We start from the raw sequence: 24,963 nt of genomic DNA, 5'->3' as shown, positions 1-24,963 counted from the left end.
CGGCTCCGGTTTGTTATTTCACTTCAAGCCAAATCAGATCCCTTCAAGGCGGAAGTCGGTCTCACACATAACCACAGCCTATTCGGAGGTGATGAGGTTGGCTGCAGCGTTATTTCACCATAGTGTCAACAGGCAAGGAGTGTGTTTGGAGTTTTTTTTTTCCTTGAAGTTTGTTGGCTGTCTGAACGCCGCACAGAGGAGAGGATGTTGGGGGCGGAGCAAACGACATGGACAGACTTTTTCCTGATGAACCGTTCCTAGTGGTGGCTTACAATGGCTCTGTGTCGTCTCCCCCCCAGCCACCCACCCACCTCCCCCCAGGCCAACACAACTTCCTCTGCATTTAAGTGAAGGGCTCCGGGCCAGCAGATCAGTTCAGTATCAGCGGGGCGTCCTGTATTAGGACTCTTGAAGTACACTAAGCTGCTTTCCAGCATGTAGTCATTTTATGGGGTTATTTCTGGACATTCCTCTAGTGTATTGCTTCAATATGGCCAAGCAACCACAGATGCAAGACAGAGTAAAGCCATCTAACCTTAATATAACCTACAGAAAAAGTCCTGAGCTCTATTTTGAGAGAGCTTACCGCTCATATAGCAAAAAAAAATCTATTTTTAACGTAAACTCAGGATGTCAAATAATGTGTTGAGTTAAAAACGTAGAGGGCAGGATATAAATAGTTGCTCTATAAAGGTCACAGAATGGAGGTAAGTACCTACTTGTGTAGGTTTCAATGTAGGTCTAATAATATACAGTAATAATATTATTCTGGCAGATATTGTGATATGATTCGCAATTAGTGGGAATGATCATTACAAATGTTTGTTGAGGTACCAAAGAAACATGTTTTCCTACTTCTGGAGAAGATTGGTAGGCCCTTATTAAAACTGGCAGCGTCTATGGTTTGAATATTGCCATATTGTAATTTTGTTAATATTTCAATTAATTGTGCAGCCCTAAGTAATATAGGGGCACACAGACATCAATTATCACACACACTATGTAATGGATTATACACAGAGACACACTGACACATCCCTGCATGCTAACCTCATCATCTGAATCCCTCCTTCCTCTTTCTAATCTGGTGGAAAGAACAATTGCAAACAAGTAGAGAACAGAGAGGCAGCTGTAGGGTCAAAAGTGCAAAATTTGGGGGATGAGACGGAAGATTTGATTAGTATTTGGACAGGCGAGCAACCTACGAGATTCATTGCAACCTGGTTCTGCACATTATTAGGTGCAGACAACAATGACTATATTTCCTTGACGACAACAAAAACAGAAATTCAGTCAGCGCTTGGACCAAAATACTTTTTGGACCAAGCAGATGCTGCTGAATACTGATCACACATCCATTTTTTCAAGCAGCTTACGACCCTGACTCATGGATAACCTTTGTCATTGACTCACCGTGGATTTTTCTAAGACAGCAAGAATTTATAAACCAATTGATGTGATGTTCTCACGGCAGCCAACACATGGGAAAAGTGATTCAGTTCAGTCAGAGTGGAGGATATATGAGATAAGTGCTCCTCAATAGCATATGCAGCATATTAAAATGAATCCTTATTTTGTGCTCTCAATCAGCCAGTCGTGTCTTAATGCCAAAGTTAGAGTCAAAAGGCAGTTGAGGAGGTCATCCAGTTGTGCTCCATTTAGCCGTGTCCTGGAAACTAATGAACTCAATAAAGAAAAAAAGTGACACAATATAATTCATAACAGCAACAATCCCATTTCCATCCATCTGTAATGGAAAAGTATGGTGTCATTGAAACTTTGATTTTGTACATGACTAATTATGCTCTAAACTTACATATGAAAGATTAACAACATGCAGGTGGAGTCAAAACATCTTGATCGCCCCCTGGTGGCTGGCTGCAGGATGGGAGATACAGCCAGTCATTTTAGGCAGTTCTTATCACTTATGTTCATATGTTTCTAATAAGTTAGGTTTTAATTAGGTATTTGAGGCTATGAAAAGGGGATTTCATGTCATGACATGATTGAGTCGACCGGGTGTACGGGCAAGACTTTGATACAGCGGCTCCAATCCTGATCACGCAGACTCTTTTTGCTTAATTTTGGTTCAGTGGCAAGACGTGGAAGTATCTTTTCATCAAATTTTCAAGTCAATTCAGTTCAAAGAGCTTTTTTTTGGCATGAAATTGTTGTTGCCAAAGCAATTAAATCCATCTGTTATATGTTTATGATTGAATTCCTTTCAAGACACAATCTCTTATAAAATCACACCAATCACTCCTTAAAACTTGATCAGTAGTATAACCTACTTGTGTATTACAACTAGACCCACTAATTTGAATAGCTAATTTGGTAGCTATTCATTAAAACCACAGGGCTATAATTGTTTGTTTAAGAATCGCCACCTTATTGTGGGGGAGGGTTTTGTGTGCCCCTGTGACCCTGGGAACTGTGTGTGTCCGGAGGAAAATTGGCCTCAGGGGAGGGGCCAGACTGAGAGCGATTCAGAGACCACCCATGAATTGGCCATGAAGGAGATGCCGTACCTCACCCAGTCTTCTGTACTGCAGGAATATGGGGTACCAGAGCCGCTGCTATGAGTCACCTGGTCCTTATATAACCGAAGTAAGAGCTGTGTCTGTATTCTCTCTTTTCAGTGGGTGTTGGGCTCCTCAAGGGTTTGCGTCTCTGCTTTTTGCAGGTGATGTGTTTCTGTTGGCTTCATCAGACCGTGGCCTTCAGCACACACTGGGCCAGTTTACAGCTGAATGTGAAGCAGTGAGGTGAAAAGTCAGCACCTCCAAGTCTGAAGCCATGGTGCTCTGCCAGAAAATGGTGGATTGAGTCCTCCAGGTAGGGAGTAAGCAAGTATAGGAGTTCAAGTAACTTGGGGACTTGTTCACAAGTGACCGTAAAATGGAGCATGAGATGGACAGGCTGTTTGGTGCAGTGTCAGCAGTAATAGAGGCTTGGTACCAGACTGTTGTGGTGAAGGGGGAGCTGAGCCGGAAGGTGAAGCTTTCAATTTACGAGTTGATCTACGTTCTAACCTTTATTTATGGTTGTGAGCTTTGGGTAGTGACTGAAAGAATGAGATCACGGGTATAGGCAGCAAAATTGCTGCTTGTAGTAAAGCCGCTGCTCCTTTGCATCAAAAGGAGCCAGTTCAGGTGGTTTGGGGATCTGATCAAGATACCTCCTGGATGGAGGCCACAACACACTGGAGATATTCTATATCTGATCTGGTTTAGGGACACATCAGGATCCTCCAGGAGGAGCTGGAGTGATTGCCTTGCTTTGCCTGCCACTACTGTCACAAAGACCCAAATAAGCAGCAGAAATGGACTGATGAAAGGATATGGGAGTCATTATCAACTAATAATGATGTTAACAATGTATCTCAACAAACTAAACTAATGTTATTGATTACATTACAGCCTTTTAGATTAGTCATTAAAAAAATGACTGTACATTGAAATGGCTTTTTTTCAATATATAGTTGGTTAATCCCTAATTGATTGATTACTTTTTTATTTCTGGAACTACAAGACACACAAGAATTGGTGTTGGAATTTAAAGACCCAAACAACATAAACACAAAACACAAAAAAGACCAAATACATTTAAGACTAATATAACATCAGTATAGTCTGACCCATGAAAAATTAGGTGTAGCCATCTAATTACCCAAATTATACATGTAATTCCATCACAATAAAGGCTATTTAGAAACCAGATAACAGTCATCTCATGAATGTAATTCTTTACAGACTCAGGCAGAATATTGTGGAATGGTTTGTTTTGTTGTTTTGTTTTTTTTTGTCTCTTTCTTGCACACATATAAACACACACACACACACACACACACACACACACACACGACCCAAAAAACACCTACTCAGCAGCAGACAATGGACAATGGTGACCTCTTTCGGCTGGGTGAGACTAATTGTGTTCAGGTGTGGGATTGTGTTTGGTGAAACAGCCTCATCTGACAACTAGAGAACAACTTCTGCCTCAGAATCAGCTACAGATTCAAAGAGGGGAACAGCAAATGCCAAAAAAGAGTCTGGCACGACTTCAACTCAACACATACAGGAAGTGTTGACAGACGCCTCAGAGGAGAGAAGCCGGTGGTAAGAAGAACCTCATTCAGCCAAAACAGTCGCGGGTACTGTAAGACTGTGGGATGTGTCATAGAACATAGAGTCGAGCTATAAATAGACAGGGATAAATCTGTCGGTGCTGAAATGATTCAGTTAGTGTGTGCGTCTGCGGTGAGAGGGTGAAAAAAGGAATTTGTATGTATTACTGCTTGTGCTGCAAAAGTGTGCATTTATATATGTATGTCTACGTGTGAGTGTGTGGGTCCATATCACTGCCTGACTGAGAGCCAGGGAAGGATAATCTGCAGGATGTTTCAGCAGCGCTATAGAACCACGCTGAGGGTTTTATTCCCAAAGTGACATCCTGAAATATGTGTGTGTGTTTTTTTTTGTGGGTGAGAACCAGAAATAGGGAAAGATTCAGAGTGTGAAAGATACATATAATTAAAAAAGCTCCCGTATCCGTGTCACTGAGCGAGCATTAGGATGTACGAGCATTATGCACATTTTTGTTTACGCATGCACGCTGCTGGACCGCGTGTCTTTTATGTGTGTTTCTGCACTCGACGCTGTATATGAAAGAGATTAGTCCACACGGCAGAGCTGCTCCTCTGATATGGAAACAACAGAGCCTGGCTTTTATCTGCACTGCTTGGGCTTAGATCTGGTAGGCTCGCAAGCTATGGGGAGGAACACACTCGCAGCGTGATTCCTACATGGATACACATAGAGACATATGCATGCATGCAAATGTGCAGCCAGAGATACTGCACACGTGTACATGAGTAAAAAAGCGTGCATAAGTGAACATACACTCACAATACACTTCCCATGGCGTGACTTTTGAATCATAGTTTGTGCTTTGATGTGACTCTGTGAATAAAGGTCTGAAGTGGCATATCCATGTCAGTCTGTCTCTTTTCTTCTTAAGCATTTCTCTGTGTGTTCTTGTTTGTGTGCACTGATGCTACACCACAGGTTGCATTATCACATAAGCAGCATTCAACTAGTTGGCTCCACTGGGTAGATCTAGCTGGATATGTAGGGTAGTAAGCTGATAGACAAAATGACAGAGAGCATGTTTTCATTGGTGGTTTCAGCGGTCTCTCTGGATTAAGGTTAAGCTTCAACCTCAATGACGGTTCCCACAGGGCACAGAGGGACACAACTGTCAAAGTAACAGATTGATTGACTACCCACCCAAATGACCAACGGTAACTGACAACGTAATCTAAAACACAACCCGATTGACTGACACACTACATGATGTATGCCTGAGAACTAACAAGCAGGTTTACTGACTAAGAGACGAGAGAAACCAAGAAACCCATCACATCTTATTTCCATGTGTTGGATGGCTTGTCTACAACATCTGTAATACTTGCCAATGTTTTCTATATCCCTGTGGCCAGCTGCCTACTTCACTCCTTTCATCCACTGGTGTCAGAAAAATCAGCAGTAGCAGGAAGAGGATCTACAGGGAGAGTTTGGCTGAGGTAAGATTAGGTTTCTTCTCTCCGCCGGGGGCGTCATCAGGGCTCTGTCTGTTATGAAAGTTGAAGCCTGAATTTTGGACTAAGGTTTGAAAGCTGAATCAATTTTAATATCTTGGTTAGATGAAAATCAATGAGTCAGCAGTGTTTGTTTTCATTGATGCACTACATAATGACAGCTGTTTATACAGCTAACGAATCAGTAAAATCAAATCACATTAAGAATGTGGAGTCTTATTATTTCAGTTGCATTTATGAAGGGCATTTGTGCACAGCTGATTTATTTCTGCAGCATTTTGAAACACATATGGTGATCCAAATGCTTTACGCTGCATGCCAATGTTCATCTAAAAAGACACTATCTTTGCCACTATTTTGTCATTTACATACACTCTCTATCACAAATAATAACTAATAACAAACACTTGCAATGTTCAGAGCTGTGTGTCTTGCAGGAGAACCATCTTTGCTCGTCAAATCTTATGTATCTGCTCTCCCGATGTAACTTTGTCTGTTACTCTTCTACTTGTGTGTTGCCTCAGGGAGTCGGGCAAAGTAAGATTTTCATTGTACGTACAAACCTCTGTGTTTCTTATGGTACATATGATACTAAACCTCTTGGATCTTGAATCTTGAATTGAATCCAGTAAATGAATGACATGTAACCCATGATAGCGACGAGGGATGGCAATGTCAGTATTTTGGTCCTCCACTTGAGGAAAATATCTCAATGACTATCTGATTCATTGCCATGAAATTCATGATATCCAGCAGATTCATTATAATAACTTTGAGGATCCACCTCCATCACCATCATTAGGTCAAAGTGTTTGTTCAAACTTTTTTAACTTTGGTTAATGACTAAATACTGACAAAACGTTGTTTTTACCATCCGCCTCAGCTGTACTTTGTGTTTAGTGCTAATTAGTTAATATTAGCATGCTAACATGATACAATAAGTTACTGAAAATGGTAATTAAACTGTTACACATCAGCATGTTAGCACTGACAAGCAATGATATGCGTAAGTACAGCCTCGCAAAGCTTCTAACATTGTTCTTCTAGTCTAGTCTTGTTTTCCAGTGTTTAGTCAGTCAATGCTCTGTAGCATGTGGATGGGAATACTAACTAACAAACTATGTAAACATCTTACTCAAAATACAGCCAAAGGTCATAGCCAAGCCAACCAAAGTCAACAAATGATACCTGCAGTGTGGAAACACCACAGACATGATTACTTAACAGTAGCACCAACGATGGAGACACAACTTTTAAGAAAATAAATATGAAGGTTTTTTTTAAATACAGACAATCTGGATGAAACACATGACTGACTGACCCATAAAACAACTAAATGTCTGCCAAGTTGACCGACTGGCTGATTAACCTGCCATTTTTTATCCATTGCTTTGCAGCTGCTCTGTCCTGCAGTGAAAAAGACTAGTTGTCCATGACGCTTAAAGTGCCAAAATGCGTAACTGTGCCAATTCTTTGGCTACCCACTGGGAAGAATGGAGGTAGGGAGAGGAGAGGAATGGAAGATAAGAAGCCACAGCAGGAGAGTACTGTAGGGGAAATGGAAGAGGACGTGATGCAAAGAAGAAAGGAGGAGGACGGCGAGAGGATTGGATGGGAGATGAGATTAAGTGAGATAAGACGAATAAAGTGAAGAAATGAATACACAGGCAGGAGGTGAAATGGAGCAAACAAAGAGACGGAGTGACAGAGTGAAGGAGAGAGAAGAAGACATTAAACAAGGAAATGTGATAAAAAAGGATGAGCTAATGTATGTAGAAGCCTTTATGGCTTGTGTTAGTAATTGTTTTACTTTGACACGCACCCCGTTTGTGAACCACAAAAAGCTTTTACAATGTGAATATTTAAATTATAATAGCTATCTGTTTATTCACTATGAGATGTGCATTCTTAAGAGTGTAAACGAAAGGAAAAAAATCAATTCAACTGAGCTGAAAAGCAGTTCTGTTAACATTATTTATGCACCCTCTGGAGAATATTACAACAAAATAAACTCTGACTGTGCTTCAATTGTGATCTTTTTTTTCCAGAGTAATGGCTTTTACCTTTATTGACTTGCACTAGAATTGCTAATGCTTATAACTTTCTCCCTTTAATATCCTAAAAAACTAAAATTGAATGGACATCAAGGACTTTAAATGCATGATAAACTGGATTCTGTGAGTGTCTTTAAAACTTAAACTATCCCTTTAAGACTGACTAGCAGATGTATCCACTCTAGATTTAAGTGCTCAAATGTCTGGCAAGCTGGCTACCATAGAGCAATAATCGCTCACTTACACACACACACACACACACACACACACACACAGACACACAGACACACACACATTCACTCTAAGACCCTGCTGGGCAGAGGAAAGCTGAAGACGATGATGTCATGACATAAACAATAGCTCATTCAGCTTTGGCGCTGGTGGTCAGGAAGCAAGACCGTGCTTAAAGGACAACATCTGTAGACGGGTGAGAGTAGTGAGAGAGAGAGAGAGAGAGAGAGAGAGAGAGAGAGAAGGAAAAGAGAAGGAGAGCCGACATCTTAAATCCTCCGTTCATCCTGTAACTCATATTGAGCTGTGGAAGCACCGGGGAGAGTCTGTAAACAAATCCCAGCAGTTAGCTGCGTGGATCATGTCAGAGGTCTGTGCATCTATTTGGCATTCCAGTTGGTTAGTAACTGTAACTGTGCAGCTGGAGAACAAGCCATGGGGATTGTATGCAGGCCAGACAGACAGACAGACAGACAGACAGACAGACCTATAGCCGTAGTTCAGGTTACATGTCTTTCTCCATATGGTTCCTGTTACCACCTCCCCCTTCAGTGGCTCTTCTTCCTCAACCCTCTTTAGTGCTATTAAGGTAATTAAATGTAAGAAAGTAGTGTCAGCTGTTGCTGTATTCCCACAATTCCTTGGGGTATATGTCAAATGATGGAGTGCATGAGTTTGAGTGTAAAATCTCAGCATTATCATAAATATCAGCTGGCTATATGAGACAAAGTGAAAGTTACTCCTGCTGCGCAGTTCATTTATGTGATCCATTATACTGACAGGCACCCTGTATCTTATTTCCATACTGCTGTGTGTAAAAGTGTTAATGTCACACATGAAACCACCACACCAGTCCTACAAATTCTGTTAATGTTCAAAGACTGCCTTTTTTCATACATAAACCTTTCATAATTTGGCAGCACTGAGATTATCTCCCCCAGCTGTGCAAGTATGCCTTAAGCAAAATGGTTGAAGAAAGCAAACACCACAACCACAATCTGCAGGTCTGCTTCATGAACTTGCTGTGTGTAGTTACCAGGCTCTCAGTCACTACCAACAGAGGAAGGAACTGTTTCATTTCTAGTCCAACAATCCTGCTTAAACAGCCCCACTGACTCCATAAAAATGTAAAAGCTCTCTTACTGCAACTTGATTTTTTTCCAGTACCGCCGTGTTGTTTGCTTGTTGCTGTTTAATTCTGTTGTGCGAATGTAACGTTCACACCGAACTGCACAAAGCTATCCAACCATGTACAGTTTCCTGTCTCTTCTCTTCCAAAGACATGGAGGATTTTAAGCTGAGCAACATGAGCCTAATACTTTTCATTTTTTAGCAGCATCATGTATTTTATGTTGGTTGGCTGGGTGGACTGGCAAGGATTTGTCTGGCAACTGAGTTTGCATGTATGGACATATAACTCTCTTTTGAACAGTCAGACCACCACAGTCACCCCCTATCAACCACCCTGCCCCCTCTCTAAGGCCCACAGCTCGGCCTCAACATGCTCACGCCACCTGCTGGTTAAGCCAAGGTCACAGCATATTACAGTAATTACACTTGAAGAACACCATATATCTGTAATAGCTACACAAAGCTTCCATTGCCTGGCTGCAAGAGGACAAACACTGGCATCTGTCATCAGTAATCTAAACATTCATTCAACTGTGTTAAAAACACAAAATGTAAGATAACTCATTCGCTGTGTAGTGGCTCAGAAACTCACTCCCACTCTAAAGCTTAGTGTACGTCATGTTTCTTCTAAATGGACAGCCTAATAACGGTGGAACAGTCTTCGCTGAGTCACTGTGAAAAATGCAGTTAAATGTTCCTTCGTGATTAACAGTAAGATGTACAGCGTGTATTAGGAGTTATAGTCACATAAACGTTTAAAAAATGAAGAATGAAGCTCGAAGCGGAGCCTGGATATTATCATCTGGACAATACAGAAGGAGTAAACATCACAATTACTATCATGCTAATATTTGTGTGTATATCACACCTGTCTGTCCTGGGAGAGGAATCCCTCCTCTGTGGCTCTTCCTGCAGGGTTCTTTGATTTTATTTCCGTCTTTAAAGGGTTTTTTGGGGGAGTTTTTCCTCACCCAGATTGAGGGTCTATGAGTTGAATGTTGTACAGATTGTAAAGCCCCTTAAAGTAAATTGTGATTTGTGATTTTGGGCTATATAAATAAAATGTATCTTGACATCCGTCAAAAAGCTACATGCATATATATTTCTGATGTTCATTACAAAGAACTGCATCATGACAGGAGATAATGGAAATACCAAGCAACTGATGATATTTCCAAGCTAGTTGGGAAAATATTATATTTGGATTTAAAATGTTCTGACTTTGGCGACTGCTAGTGGTAATATAAAAAAATACACTGCGTCAGACAGCAACGCATTCTGATAACACCCTCTCTCCCCCCAATGGTCCAACCTGGACATACAGAAATAAAGGGCTGAAATTAAGCATTTACCCCCATTTTCCCAAGAATTGTCTAATTTATCTTCAAACAAAACCCATCTGAACCCCGGGGTTTTAAACACCTAGCACTGGACTCCTTACCTGACAGAGTTTATCATGGCTCCACAACCTTCTATGGCTCCCTGGGAGTCTGTGTGGTATCCATTAGGAATGGCCCAGCGTCCGGGCTGGCTCAGCACAAACTCTGACCTGCTCCCAGGTATGGTGGTCCTCAGCGGGCTTCCTCCTATTCCAGCCACAGCTCCAGCTCCACGGACAGTGCTCTCCCAGGCTGTGAGATCACCCCCTGGGGCATCTGGTCCAGCCTCAGCCCCTTCTTGCTCCAGAACAGTTGCCAGCTCCAGCTCCAGGGGTTCAGGACCCTGTAACAGCGCCCTCTGTTGGATGAGCGGCGTCAGTGGCGCCTCGAAGCTGACACAGCTGTCTGTCTCATCTGTGAGTGACAGCACGTCCAGAGAGTCCAGGCTGCTGTAGCAGGTCCCGCCCCTCAGCAGGGCAGACTCTACGATGCGCTCGAACGTGGAGCTGAAGCCGTCTTTATTGTCCACCCTACCTTTCTCCCTCTCTTCTTCCAACTCCCTCTCCTCTTCCTCCTCTTCCTCCTCCTGAACAACCTGCTCAACAATCTGCTCAAACACAGAGCTGAAACTGTCCTGGTTTTCTCTCCCATCGCCCTCTTTCTCGACCTCCTCCTCCTCCTCTTCCTCCACTTCTGTGTCGGCCTGTTCTACAGTCGTCTCAAAGTTAGAGCTGAAAGCGTCCAAGTGTGTATGAGCCCCCCCTTCATCTCCTCCATCGTCCTCCTCACATGCTTCATCTTCGTCTTCATTCCCACCTATGCCATTTTCCAGTCTGTTTCAACAGGGAGAAAGAAAAGAAGAGGAAAGTGTGAAATTACCTTTAACATATGACTCAAACATTCGGCAGTTTCTTTGTTGAGATTGGCACACACGTAAAGCAGATCATTCATATTCATTGCTGGAATCATTCTCCATTCAGGAGGAGTGTGCACAATGGGCAAATATTTCAGCTTGAATAGCCACACTGACAATTGAAGCAAGATGAAAGGTGGAAAAGCACTGTTCAATTTGCTACTTTGTGAATAGCTGGAAGCTCATCTCCCCTCGGGTGTCAAACTATATCATCCCTTATATTTGTGAGAATATGAATACATTGCAGTGCTCTGTGTTTGCTGCTGATGGACAGAAATAACCCATCAAAGTAGTTTAATCAAAAGGGTGACGTAAAACAGCTTAATTTACTACTTCTACTTAATGTATGTGTATTTCTGTATTGGTAAGTCAGTGTATGTATTTTATTTGATCTGCATTTTTCTCACATAGCAAAGCTCTAATTAACAAACATGTTGTTCTGCCACAATGTGAACTCTTTACTGCCCTTCACTATCTCTGTTGGTTTAAAAGTTGGTTTACTGGGTCCTCTCAGTTTCTCACTCTGTTTGTTTTCCTTTCAGCTCATTTAGTTTAGGCTTTTTTCCTATTCATTTCATAAAATGCTAATTAGCCTAATTATGTACCAGAGAACCACACTGAGAAGACAATTTGCCATTGAAAATAATCAACATGGAAATGAGGCACTCTGTTATGATATTAACAGAAATAATAAACACTGTCTGTCCAACCACAAAAGACAGTCTTGGCTCACTATAAAACGTGTTCCTTAAAGGTTCAGTGTGTAACATTTAGGAGGATCTATTGTCAGAAATGGAATATAATATCCATAGGTAGGTTCTTTTATTAGTGTATAATCACCCGTATATAGGATTTGTTAGGTTTTCGCTACCTTAAAATGAGCCGTAGAGATCCATGGAGTCTGCACCTCGCATTAGCTTCACTTTTCACATCACTATTTTAGTCCACTACTTATCATACAGTCTATAAACTGACAGGATATAGGAGTCTTGGCCACTTAAAGGACCAGTATGTAGGATTTAGTGGCATCTAGCGGTGCAGATTGCAACCCCCTCACTTCAACCTCCCCTTCCAAGCGTGAAGGAGAAACTACAGTGGCTGTGACACACACAATAAACATGAATAGCCCTATCTACAGACAGTTTGTCCGTTTTGGGCTACTGTATAAACATGGCGGCCTCCATCTGCAGCGTCTGTAGATATTTTATTCTAAGGTAACAAAAACATAACGATCCTTACTTTCAGGTGATTATACACTAATGAAAACATAGTTATGAATATTTTATTCCACTTCTGCCATTAGAGCCTCCTAAATGTTACATTTTATATCACACTTTGACACGTAAAGGTCACAAGTTGTAGTCACCAGATTTTCACATCTTAAAAGCAATATGCAGTATATCTTGACAGAGTGCTACAGTAAAGGTGATTTAGTAAACCAACCGGCCAGCTTGTTGAGGGTGAGCTGCCTCCTCCTCTGTAGACGGTTGCATCTCTTCATTTTCCTTTCCCTCCTCTTCTTCTTTCACCCCCTCCGCCCCATGTGTTTCCTCCTCCCCCGTTGAGCTTACCTCCACATTTATACATCCTTCCCCCATCGTCCCATCCCTCTCTCCCTCCGCCCCTCCGTCTGTCTGTTGCTGCTCATCACCAGTGCCATCTACCCTCTCTTCTTTCAACTCACCCTCTACTCCCTCATCCTTTAGGTCTTCCCTCCCCTCTCCTTCCCCGTGTATCTCCCCTTGTGCCTCCTCCTCCCCCTCTCTGATCTCTTCCTGTTGTTTCCCCTCCTCTCTCTCGTCCTTTGCCCCAGCCCCCAGCTTGTCCTGCTCTGCCTGGTTGTGTGTTTCTGTGGGCGGGTCGGTGGTGGTGGCTGTATTGGTCTCCACAGGGTTCTCTGGTGGGGTGGGAGAGGGCAGAGCCTGCCCCTCCTGGGTCATGGTGCTGTTCACTGAGGGGGGTTGCTGTCCACTCTGGCCAGAGATGAGTACCAGAGCTTCAGATCAGCAAGCAGGGAGGACCCTCTGCAGAGAAAAGAAACTCAAAATCAGCATAAAATGAAGGACCAAGTGAAAATGAGACAGAGGAGGAGGAAGCAGTGTTATAAATGACTATAATAACTACAGCAGATACTGATACAGTCATTTTATTATTTCTAGTCTTAATTACATGTCACAGAGGTCACCTTCAACAAAAGTGCAGCTCTGTATATGTGTGTTGAAATGTTTTACTAGCTGTGTATGTTAGAGAGAGAGATGCATATGTCTGGAACACTTTGTCCTCTGCACCAGATGATCCCAAAACAGCTCTGAAAGGAGGGCAGGAAAAGGTAGATAAAATAGAAAGCAGAGAGGAGTACAGGCAGACAGGCAGGCAGGCAGGCACAGAGAGAGATTTGTTTAATAAAGCTCAACAGATCCCTGTCAAAATGATCCTGCTAGCTCATCCGCTCTCTGTCTATGTGGCGATTTCACAGCTGAATAACTAACTATCTGTTTCCATCCCTGCTGCGACTGTGCTTTGAGTAAATGCATGATAGTAACCTGAGATTTGAACCTAATGGTCTACTGTTACTTTCACTTGCACCGTTGCAGCCAAGACCTCTGTACATCAGGTCTTCCTCTATCCTTACTGAGGCTCAAGGGCAAATGCTAATGAGCAGCTCTTAATTACAGTTCTGCAGAGCTAGTTATGTTTCAATTACTGCTGGCTGATATATTATTCTTTTTACGAAAAATAAGATTTTTTTGTGAGTATAAAAAATTAAAAGAATCCTTTTTTAGACACAATGTGATGAATGAATTTGATTAGCTCTGAAACAGTTTCTGGGCTGAAACCTTTTTATGTTTCATATATTATATATTTGAGTTTTTTAAGACATGTCTAGGATTCAATGGCCTCTTCTTGCAATTCATTTTAACATGGCGTCAATCAAGCTGAAGATAAATTAGAAAATCTAACGATGCACATTTTAATTAACCACAGAGCTGTATCGGTGAAGGAGATTCTGTTATTGTTGCAGAGTGCAGCCAGGAAACAGCCCTGTCTGCCTGATACAAAGTCCTTAGCCACATTAGATCTCTGCTCTGCTGAATCATCCGCAGCAGGGGACTTACAGAAAACTGCAGTAAAATATTTACTGGGATTTAAAGCTTTTCTGATGGCATACCGATGCAGGTGAGGATCTAGTTAAGGCTCAAATGAGCATGCTGACTCATGCCAACAAAACTCTGTGGTTTCCAATGGGGAGATTTCTAGCATTTCTGATAGATTTTGATATCAAACTGTATATGGGATAGAAAGGAAAGATGTTGAAAGTGCTTTGGCTTAGCCCCTGAGCACGAGGACACCACAGGGCCGACTAAATGTTTCATCAGAGCTGCAAAGAGATGATGCAAATTATGCAGAACTGAGAAAGTCAGGCAAATTGCTCCTTTATTTCAGTCTTGTCTCTTAATTACAGCAGACCTTTCCCTTTTTGAGGACTTCATGTTGTCAACTAAAAGCAATATCGAGTTCTCAATCTCAAACCCTGTGGCAGATGTTATTACTGGAGCACTCAAAGCCAAGAATAAGCCAGAAAATATCTTGGCTTTACACTATCATTCTCCTCATCGCATTGCAGTTTGAATATGGGAAAATCTGTCTCCTGTCACTCTGAGAAATACAAGCGGTATTAAGTTTTAAAAATACAGCGTTACATCAGCACTTATTTGGTTTTTCACGACCAAGCACAGTGTGTTTCTGCTAGCGTCTTCTAATCCTTCTCACCCTGACTGCTGTTGAAAGTGTTGATCTCAAAGGACACTGACTGATCCCCCAACAAATTCTTTCTGAATACAGGATCAGTGATTGGCCAACTCATTCTTCTTTTTTTAGGGATGAGCATGGGAATGTTTTGCATTATGTTTTGAGTCACCAGGCGGTTTGCTTCAGTATTTTCCATCTGCAGAAACATCAATCACTTCACAGTATGGGTCGCATTTGATTTATTAACTGCATTATGACAAACTAAGAAAGGTACGTTTCAAAATCTGGAGATAAATCTAAAGGTTGTGCCTATTTAACAATAATTGATTAGTATGAGCTCAAATAAACCTAAACTCATTTCCATCCTGAGTATACTCACACGTGTCCTAGGCATATGCAAACAAGCACAATTTGCATCCATTTATTCGATTACACAAAGATGCATTTGCACATATTAAAACACAGTCAAATACACACACCAACAAAACAGTGACACATCTCCATAAATGGAAACAGTGAACAGTTATGAAACCAGACACGGAAAGTGGGAATTTTCTCTCTCTCTCTCTCTCTCTCTCTCTCTCTCTCTCTCCCTCTCGCTGTGTCTCCAGTGTCCTGTTTTTCTCCCACTCTCTTCTCTTCATCTGTTCTACATTATGTTTTCTGCTATCTCACTGTCTAACTCTGCTCTCTCTTTTCTCTGTCTCAGCCTCTCATTTTGCATTAATTGAGGTAAATGGGTCTTAGCCAGCAGAAAAAAAAGGAAAGACTGTGGAAGCGAGCAGCACTATGAGTCCCGCTGCTGAGGAGAGAGAGAGCAGATGTGCTCAGACACCCCACATAGATGGATGGAGAAAACACAGCCAATGATATAGAATGTGTGTCTCTCAGTCTTTGTGTCTCTATGTATACAATGGCTATCAGGAGAGACTTATTGCATTTCACTTTTGTCAGCAGAACACTGGGACTCTTAAAGCCTTATCAATTTCCTTTAATTGCGATCGGACCATCTGCCAATCATGTGAACAACACACAAACACACATGCCAATCCAGGCATATAAACCACCAATCCAGTGAGGATGACGTTGGATAAAAGGCCAAGTCTCCATTAAATAGCTCTTCTCTGTCTCTTGTGCTTTTTATATCTCTCTCTATCTCTCTGCCTGTCTTTCTGTCTCACTCAGACATGCTCACACACACACACACACACTCTCTGATACACTCACGGCACAATGCACACACATAGACACACACCAAGGACGGCGTAATTTATTGATCCCTGAGACACAGAGCCGCAGTCCACTGGGAGTCTCCAGCGATAAGCCTGACTGGTCTCTATAGGCTGAAAGATGCCAAAGAAACACTACTGAGGTAATCAGACTAGAGCCTTCAAAAATAAGAGAAAACAATGGAATAGGAAGCCCCCCCAGCTGCTGCATTGCGTCCCAAAGTTCAATATGATTCAACTTCACATTGCGTGTGATGGGCTCTGCAACACTCATTTGACTGTTTTACCGTTGCTCTCTTAAAACTTGACTTGGTTTGTACTATTAGATGCAGCTGAACAGCTTAATATTACACTCTCATAAAGGTTGAGGGGGACCCATAGGAGATTTTTAAAAAGGATGGTTCAAATTAAAGCAGCAGAGGCAGAGCTATCCTGACTTCTTGACCCCGGTAAGCTTCAAAAACGCTCGCTCCTACATTTCCCATAATGCAATCAATAATGCATACAACATTCATACAAGTCAGGAAAGACATTAACATCAGCCTCCCATTTGTAATTCTGAGTCGGCTGCAGCGACGATGTCTCCGTCACTTGGTGGGAAGGAACAAAGAAGTCAACACACCGTTGCAAACTCACCATTTCTGGCAGGGACACTTAAATAAAATGAAATATTAACATCAATTCAGCTTCTTTAAAAGCAGCTGAACAGTGGTTGTGTCTGGTTTTACAAACTGCTCCAAAAATGTGACACAAAAGAAGCTTCTTTATGCTTCTTACGACAAGGCTACCAGTCAGGGTAACCATCTTGGAATAATCTGTGAACATTTCTAAATTGGGATGGGAGGTATTCCTGATCTTTCCATTCTGCCAACATCCTGTGAAGCAGCATTGACCCTCTCTGTCTGGTTAATACCCATGCCTTTCAAACTCCACACCAGGCTTTCCGTTAAGAAAATTGTAGTCACCAAACGCTTATCATCACATCATCAGAGTGATTTTCTTTGATTTTGAAAAGCTCCTCTCTAGTCACAAAAGATATTACATAACTGTTTTCACAGGCCAAGCAGTACTCTCTATTTGTCTTTAGTCGGGCTGTCACAGTGGAGGAATTTCTTCTGCCGTGATTTAGGGTGGCTCAAGAGTGCGGTATTACCAAAATGGCGGTATTACCATGTGATACTACCGCCATTTTGTTGTTTTTGCAAACTACTTTGTAAGGGGTACAACGGATAATCTCATGTCACTCATGAAACTGAAACACTGGCGAGCCGTGGGACACAAACAGCCATAGCTGTGGTGAACTGGGATAAACAGCGGACGATTTCTACTAAAAGACTGCTGGCGTTTTCAGTCAGGAGTGTTTCTAGAGTGAGTGAGACAGAAGCTACGTGACGTTTTCCTCTGTGGTATTGTAGCACTGCACTTACTGTGTCGAATCTTTTCAGCCTAACCACTCTGGGACGCATTCCCGTCCTAAATGCTGTAAACATGAAGTGTTGCCATTTCCTGCAGTTGGCTTGTCAATAACGCTGTATTTTATTATTGCGGTTACCGCAACAGCCCCAAGTCTCAAGGTTCCCCCTACGAGCATTAAACTGATCAAAAATATAACATCTGGATAACTTTGTGCCTTTAAGCAGGGCACTTTACTTCGAGTGGAGTTGCACTATGACCAGATGTTATTGGCAGTGATTGAATGTAACATGGCGCAGTGGAGAGGATTACCCAGGATTCCCTGAGAGTTTAACGAATGACAGAGCTTCACAATAGGGAAGAAAATCATGTTGCTGGTTTTTCTGACACAATATGATATGACTTGTAGTATTGCAATATGAAATGATTGAATTACAGCCAACTCATGTTAAAGCCATAATCTCCTTAATCCTTCATCTCTAATCTATCTCTCTATCTCTCTCTCTCTATCTCTCTATCTATCTATCTATCTATCTATCTATCTATCTCTCTATCTATCTATAGCTCAGTTTTTGTAAATCTTTCTGAAAGCACTACTCTGCCTGCAGACACTCGTGTTGGGCATCACAGCATCGCCTTTTACTGAGTTTAAGTGGTGGAACAGGCAGCCAATTGACCACTTTTAACTTGTCTGACCTCATTATGTTTGAAGTGCGTTCCTGCATTCATTTTAAACAACAAAAAAAAACATTTGTGGAGTTCTTTTGTTTGTGCTGTGTGCCACCGTGAGGGTTTCTTACTGAGAGGCACCACCACAGTGCTGACAAGTGGTGCGAAGGACAAAATGTTTGCCGCTTCACTGCAGTCCGTGACATAGAGCCGATTATCCCATCTTCTAATATGTAAATTATATTATAGAAATTGAATAAGCAGTCCACAGTGTTACATATTTTTAGATTCTTTTTGCACCATTTTAGCTTTCACTGGATAAGAGAGGGAGAGAGAGGAGGTGAAACACAACAAATAAACAGGCTTTAAACCTAACCACGGATATCATAGCAGACACCTTACCCGCGAAGACCACCAGGACAACAGTCTAAATACCTTTCATGAAGAGCTAATTAGTAATCAAAATTAATTTATGAAGCTATCAGCTGAACACTGATGGATGATAATCAAATCTGAATACTGAGTGCATGGAGGGGAAACCTCCCCCTCCTCCTAATCTCTTCCTCTATCAGAGAGACCAGAAAAAACGCTGCAGTCTCATACTATAAATGACCTACTGACCCTGTTCATAATATGCAGGCTGGGTGCAGCACTGGCACTGCAGCTTTCTCACACACACACACACGCAGCGATAGAGTCACCTTTCAACAATGCTGTTGTGTTACATGCACAGATGCAGACAGAGAGGAAGAAAAATCATTTCCTGGTCGTTAGGCCTGGGACGGGAAAGCAGGAAAACACAGTTGGAAGGAGTCCAGGGTGTTTTCTTAACTTGCCTGTCTGCAAACAAGTCACACCAGTGTGACAACAGAGCACTCCAACTAACCACACCAGCCTACTGGAGCGTAACAGTCAGCCAGCTCGCCCAAATCACCCCAATATGTCACTTCTACGCTGTCAAGGTCAACCGCCCAGTCGCATTGTGTCACTCTAAACGCTCAGATCTAAATACATGCTCACAGTAATGTGGTGATTTATCTTGTTTTTTTGAGGGGGCTATTTCCCTGGGCACTTCCATTTTGTTATGCAAATGTGTACTTTATTACACACACACACACACACACACACACACACACACACACACACACACACACAACATGCTTTGTGGCATCTGAATGACTTGCAAGTATTATTATGTTTCCCCTTGTTTGCAATCCACATGATATATATCTTCTGAAACATGGTTTGAAAGTGTTTCTGATCAGTAATCTTTCTAATAAAGTAATCAGAGGGATTAAAAAAAGAGAGGAGGACAGTGAGAGAGAGAGAGAGAGAGAGAGAGAGAGAGAGAGAGAGAGAGAGAGAGAATAATGAGAAGAAGAGGAGGAGATAGACAGTTTGGTCTGGAGGTGCTGCTGGTGTATCTGAAGTCAGACACCTTGGGTTCAAGATGATTACATTGGAGAGAGCTGCACTTTTGCCTCCGAGATGCCACTGTTGTAATGTGGGAGGAGGGGAGGGCATGAATTACAATGGATCTAGACTAGACATGTAAATGTCTATAATTAAGATAATAGTGACTTTGCTTTTGGGAAGAAAACTAAGCTGCCATCAAACACCTGTTTTAAAGAAGCCACCCACATCCTCAAGAGGCAGAGATAAGTCTATAGGCCAGAAGCTCTGGCTCACAAGAAAAATAAATATATAATACTCTTCTATATACGCACTTAGACTGTGTGTTAAGGTTGTTTATTAATATCATCTGTTAGTATATAATTAATATGGAGGCTTACAGTAAGACAGTGGAGGTTAACCTTTAAAAATGTACAATGTGGTTACTGTGTGTCTGGTTCTTTTTCCAAAGTATCTCACTTAAAAAGACATAAACAAACAGCAGATAGACAAGGCTTATTGTCTCTCTCCCTCCTGTCTCTCTCTCTCTCTCTTTTGCACACACACACGGAGAGAGAGAGAGAGAGAGAGAGAGAGAGAGAGAGAGAGAGAGAGAGGAGAGAGAGCACAGCGCGAGACAGCCCCATGTTCCCCCAGCCTCCTCCAGCCAGTAACCATGACAACAGGATGGCTGGGAGACACGGTTCAAGCTCAATTGAGGCCGGTGTCTTTCTTTTCCTCCAAAATAGACCTTGGTCGCGTTTCAAGATCGACTTGTCCTCTTAAAAGCGGAAAGGAAACGCTTTTTTTTCCTCCTCATTCTCTTCTCAGGCTGGTTTGGGGACAGAGAGAGAGATAGAGAGAGAGAAAACAGACACACACACACCTCCATAAAATCCCACGGCCCGCACGGTGCATATCTTTTTCAGCCTATATCCAAGCTCCACAAAAAAAAAAAACACACTCCTGTCCTAAAAGCCTGCCGGTTTGAGTAGGCTACAGGCTGTGTGTGTGTGTGTGTGTGTGTGTGTGTGTGTGTGTGTGTGTGTGTGTGTACATGTCTAGCAAGAAAAACAGGTCGCACAAATCCAAAAAAAAAAAAACCTAAACGCAGCCTCCATGAGAAAACGCTCCTCTCGCTAATAAACTAAAATAAATGGTATCTCAGCACGAACCGAGCTTGTAGCCTAATTGCCCTGTTAGGCAGATTTCCACGGCTAACACACACAAACACAGCTTTAGAAATGAGGAACAAACATTAAACCATTTGTGGAAATAGACTACCGTATTGTGTCTCCACTCACCGGGAAAATGCGTTCACTCAGCGGCTGAAAGGGGAGAGTTTTGCGGCGGTGGTCCTCACTCCCCCTCTGTCTCTCTACATCCACACCGGGGGGAATAACACTGACAGACGGGCTCTTTTTTTTTTCTCTAAGCGTCCTTCCCAGCTGCCCCCCCTCCAGCCCCACCACCCCCCAAAACCCGCCACCTCTCTCACCGGTATGCGCGTGGCGAAGCGTTGTTCGCCGCAGACGGACCGACAGGGACCGGAGCTCGTGGTGTAGTCTCGCGCCTCCGCGCAGGCTGGTTAGGGGCACGCGGGATGTCCAGGCGTGCGGAGAGAGCGGATTTGATGAATGGATGGATGTACGGAGGCGTCCTTTCCCCCTGCCGCGTCTATCCTCCTCTCCGTAGAGCCTCCGTGCGTTTGAATGGCAGCCGAGAAATTGTAATTGCGCTCCTCGGACTGCTCGGGAGCACCATCACTCTCCCGTGGTTAGCGCGCGGTGTGAACGGGACGTGTCTCGAGGGCCTGTTGATATCAGACACTGTAGCCTGCAGTGAAGATTATCGCTGGCAGTGGTGTTGACACAAGTCCTCCCTTTTTCCCCCCCGACCATTGATGATATAACTACCTAGAATGTATTCAAATATCATTTAACAATTGGTCAGACTTTAAGTTGATCACAAGAACGGATGCAGAGAGTCCCCCAGACTGAGGTCCAGGGATGCCTGCAGGGCTCCAGGGTGTCCTCAGACCGATGGGTTATGACGACCTGACGTTTTATTTATTTCACCAGATACAAGCAAAAGGGGAACAAATGTTGTTGTTGTTGGGGGGGGGGTTGGGAATTGACCACACAGTTCATGCTGATGATTTACAGACAGTCAAATACTGCTGTCCAAGGTCTAAAGTCCTGCAGCTGTCATATATTGGATGTTGCATTGGTCATGCTGTAGTTTGGTTTAGAGAGGAATTTGATGTCTGCCATGGAAAAAAACATGACCCATGAAACAGTCAATAGTTTAAAGACTGTTAGATAGGGTGTTCAATACAATTGAAAATCTAATCATGGCCAAACAAATGACGTAAATTCAAAGTATGTCAGCATTTTAGAGATGTTCGAATACTGATACTGACAAATACTGAGTACCAATAATTAATATATATATATATATATATATATATGCTATTACAAGCCTGTTTGATTGCTATCATTATTGTATGGACTGGCTCAGGTTGGGCAGGTCATGACTTGAAAAATGGCGAATGGGACTCTGCTGGGAACTAGAAGGGTCGCAGATACCCAATATAAATATATAATATACCCATATTTTATCGGATTAATTTCCAATATCGTATCGCACAATTTACACCTAAAGTTTAGTTGTTGCTTGAATTATTTTGTGTAATGTGCTCGACACATGATACAGTTTCAGTTTCAGATGTTTGTGTTACATTTACAAGTTTTAACTCCACGTTTTAGTGTAACAGAAATGTGGCCCCCGACCTCTGACCTGCTGGTTGCTGTTAACCTGTAATGTTGGTATTCTAGTACTGTTAGCCAAGATACCATTTGTCAATTCATAATCTATATACGCGTATCCTATGCCCACCCTGCACAGGACGCCTGTCTATCACAGTATTCACATTCTGAACATTAATTTCTCTCGATGTAAGCCATCGCAAATGTCTTGATAGTTACTCCGACCACAGAAGACACCCATTACTTGCGGTATTTACGTTATTTTTCTGCTGATCTTTGTCGGCTCCTCTTGGTAGTCATTCCCAGAGGAGACTGTCAATACTTCTTCCATCGTGGCAGGACTATAATTACAGCCTATCCAAAAGAGAAATACCACTAATTAAACCACTGTAAAGAAGACAATCAGTTATGTAGGCTGGAGAACAAAGATGAATAGCTTTCAGTTTAGCTGACATTTTCTAGAAAAACTTTGTTATTAATAGAGTGTACATTCTTTTGTGTGTCTATGTTTATATTGTATATGTATGTGTTTGTGCCCACATGCCTTTGTCAAGCTGAGGATTGGGGGGTCTGACTTTTGTATTGTGCTGTCTGCTGTGAGCCTGTGATGACGCTGCAATGTTTGGTTTGTCGAAAGGCAGAGGATTTAACAGAAAATGTTAAAAAATCTCGGCCTTACTGAAGAACAAGCAATTCATGTTATCTGCCAGCACAAAACTATAAATTAGCCTCTGTCCACTCCGTCCTTGACAAAGCACAGAGGACATTTCTTCCACTGTACCAGCATATGCCCGCCACCCATTTTTCACTCCCTTTTCAACCTGCTCTTTTACTCTCACTCATCTCCCACGTGTAAAATCAGCACAGTTAAATCAAGCCAAGAGCCAAACCATTTGTATTGTCTTTAAAAGATACAGTACAGTGCTTTCAGAGTCCCCTGTTACTGGTGCACCTCAAGGTCATAAACAGAAGCATGAAGGCAGTATACAGTCGCACATATGGCTATATACTGTCTGCTGCCAATTTTTTTACAATGTTTTCTTCGTGGATATTGAATACAGCCCTTATAATGCACAGCAGTGCCAAGCTTTAATGTAGCGTCTGCATGGATTGAGAACCTCAGCCTCCAATCCAGTGATCTCCAATGATCAATACCACATTAGAGACAGAAGAAGAAGAATTGAGCGGCCGAAAAAAAGAGATAAGAAGAGAAGAGGTAGAGAGAAAGAAGGGAATTAAGAAGAGAAATGCATAAAACAAGAGCGAGGTTGTGGACAGAACAAAAGAGCCTGGTGTGTGTTTGAAGACAAGGGGAGGAGAAGGTTAGGGAGGCGAGGCCCAGCAGAGACAGGTAGAGGGGGGTTATGCAAGGAGAGAGAGAGATGCGGAGGGGAGGGGAAGAGGGGGCATAGGGTTGAAGATGACAAAGAGAGTTCAGAGGATGCACAGATGACCGGAGAGAGAGTGGTGGAAATAGTTTGGGGGAAACCCACTGCAGACGCACTGTCAATTCTAATTACTAATTCATTAACCTGCCCGGCTCCCTTCCCCCCTCTGTATCCACACACACACACACACACACACACACACACACACACACACACACACACACACACATGCACTCACTGCTCCCTGTTCTGTCCCTCCTCTCTGTCCCATGAGAGGCGGAGGGATGGATGGAGAAATGAAGAGGTGTGTCTGCAGCTAAGTGACATCTGCAGGGCCGTGATGGCGGCAACGTGTTGGGAACTCTGGAAATCCCTGATGTGACAATGGGAGGGAGGGAGGGGGGCGGGAAGGGGGGAGGTAACTGGTGTGGAGAAAAGCTAACAGCTTGTGTTTTGGGTTTTTTTGGGGGGCGTTTGGTCTCTCTTCTGTGATGGTGCATATAAGTGTGTTAATGTGCGCAGCTGTGGTGTCAGAGTATGTATGTGCCATCATGCATGCGTTTATTGCATTTACCTGTGTGTGTGTGTGTGTGTGTGTGTGTGTGTGTGTGTGTGTGCATGTGCTGACACGAAGAGTGTGTGTGCATGTGTGTTAGCATATTAAATGAAAGCAGGTAGAGTGGAGGATAAATCAATATGCTGATGTTGGTGTGTGTGCATATAATAACATTGTGAATATAATGAAAGCAAGGGGGAGGTGCTAGACAGACTGTTGGTGTGTGTCTTTAGCGACTGCTGTAAGACTCCTGGTTCTTTCAGTGTGTGTGTGAGTGTGTGTGTGTGTGTGTGTGTAACAGAAGTGCACACATACATGCATCCACACACACACACACACACACACCAACACCTCCTGCAGCATTCCTCTGCACGTGCTCACACAGACAACTCAATATGAAGATAGAGATACAAATGTGCACACACAAGGACACACATTCATGCACCAAAGTGTGCACACACATACACACACAGAGAGAAGAGGATGCAGTG

General features: G+C 42.7%; 2 protein-coding genes across 4 annotated transcripts in view; one reads left to right on the top strand and one right to left on the bottom strand.

Moving 5' to 3' along the window:
- psd2 (pleckstrin and Sec7 domain containing 2) overlaps nt 1-21,791 on the bottom strand; it is a 39,767-nt gene extending 17,976 nt beyond the window's left edge. The window contains exons 1-3 of one of the 3 annotated variants that reach the window (XM_051421061.1): nt 21,259-21,791; nt 12,751-13,331; nt 10,457-11,227 (exon numbers count right to left, since the gene is read on the bottom strand). In XM_051421061.1, the coding sequence (XP_051277021.1) occupies nt 10,457-11,227; nt 12,751-13,247 (1,268 nt within the window). In that variant the 5' untranslated portion in view covers nt 13,248-13,331; nt 21,259-21,791. Of the gene's footprint in view, nt 1-10,456; nt 11,228-12,750; nt 13,332-21,064; nt 21,231-21,258 lie in introns of those variants that run through there. The other 2 variants (XM_051421063.1, XM_051421062.1) reach the window with 2 other exon arrangements.
- The window catches only part of zgc:92242 (uncharacterized protein LOC436899 homolog), a 122,948-nt gene that overhangs the window by 76,593 nt on the left and 21,392 nt on the right, over nt 1-24,963 (top strand). The window lies entirely within an intron of this gene.

This window comes from Dicentrarchus labrax, unplaced genomic scaffold, assembly GCF_905237075.1.
Source record: "Dicentrarchus labrax unplaced genomic scaffold, dlabrax2021, whole genome shotgun sequence".
Classification (NCBI taxonomy): domain Eukaryota; kingdom Metazoa; phylum Chordata; class Actinopteri; family Moronidae; genus Dicentrarchus; species Dicentrarchus labrax.
This window is presented reverse-complemented; position numbering and strand designations above follow the sequence as displayed.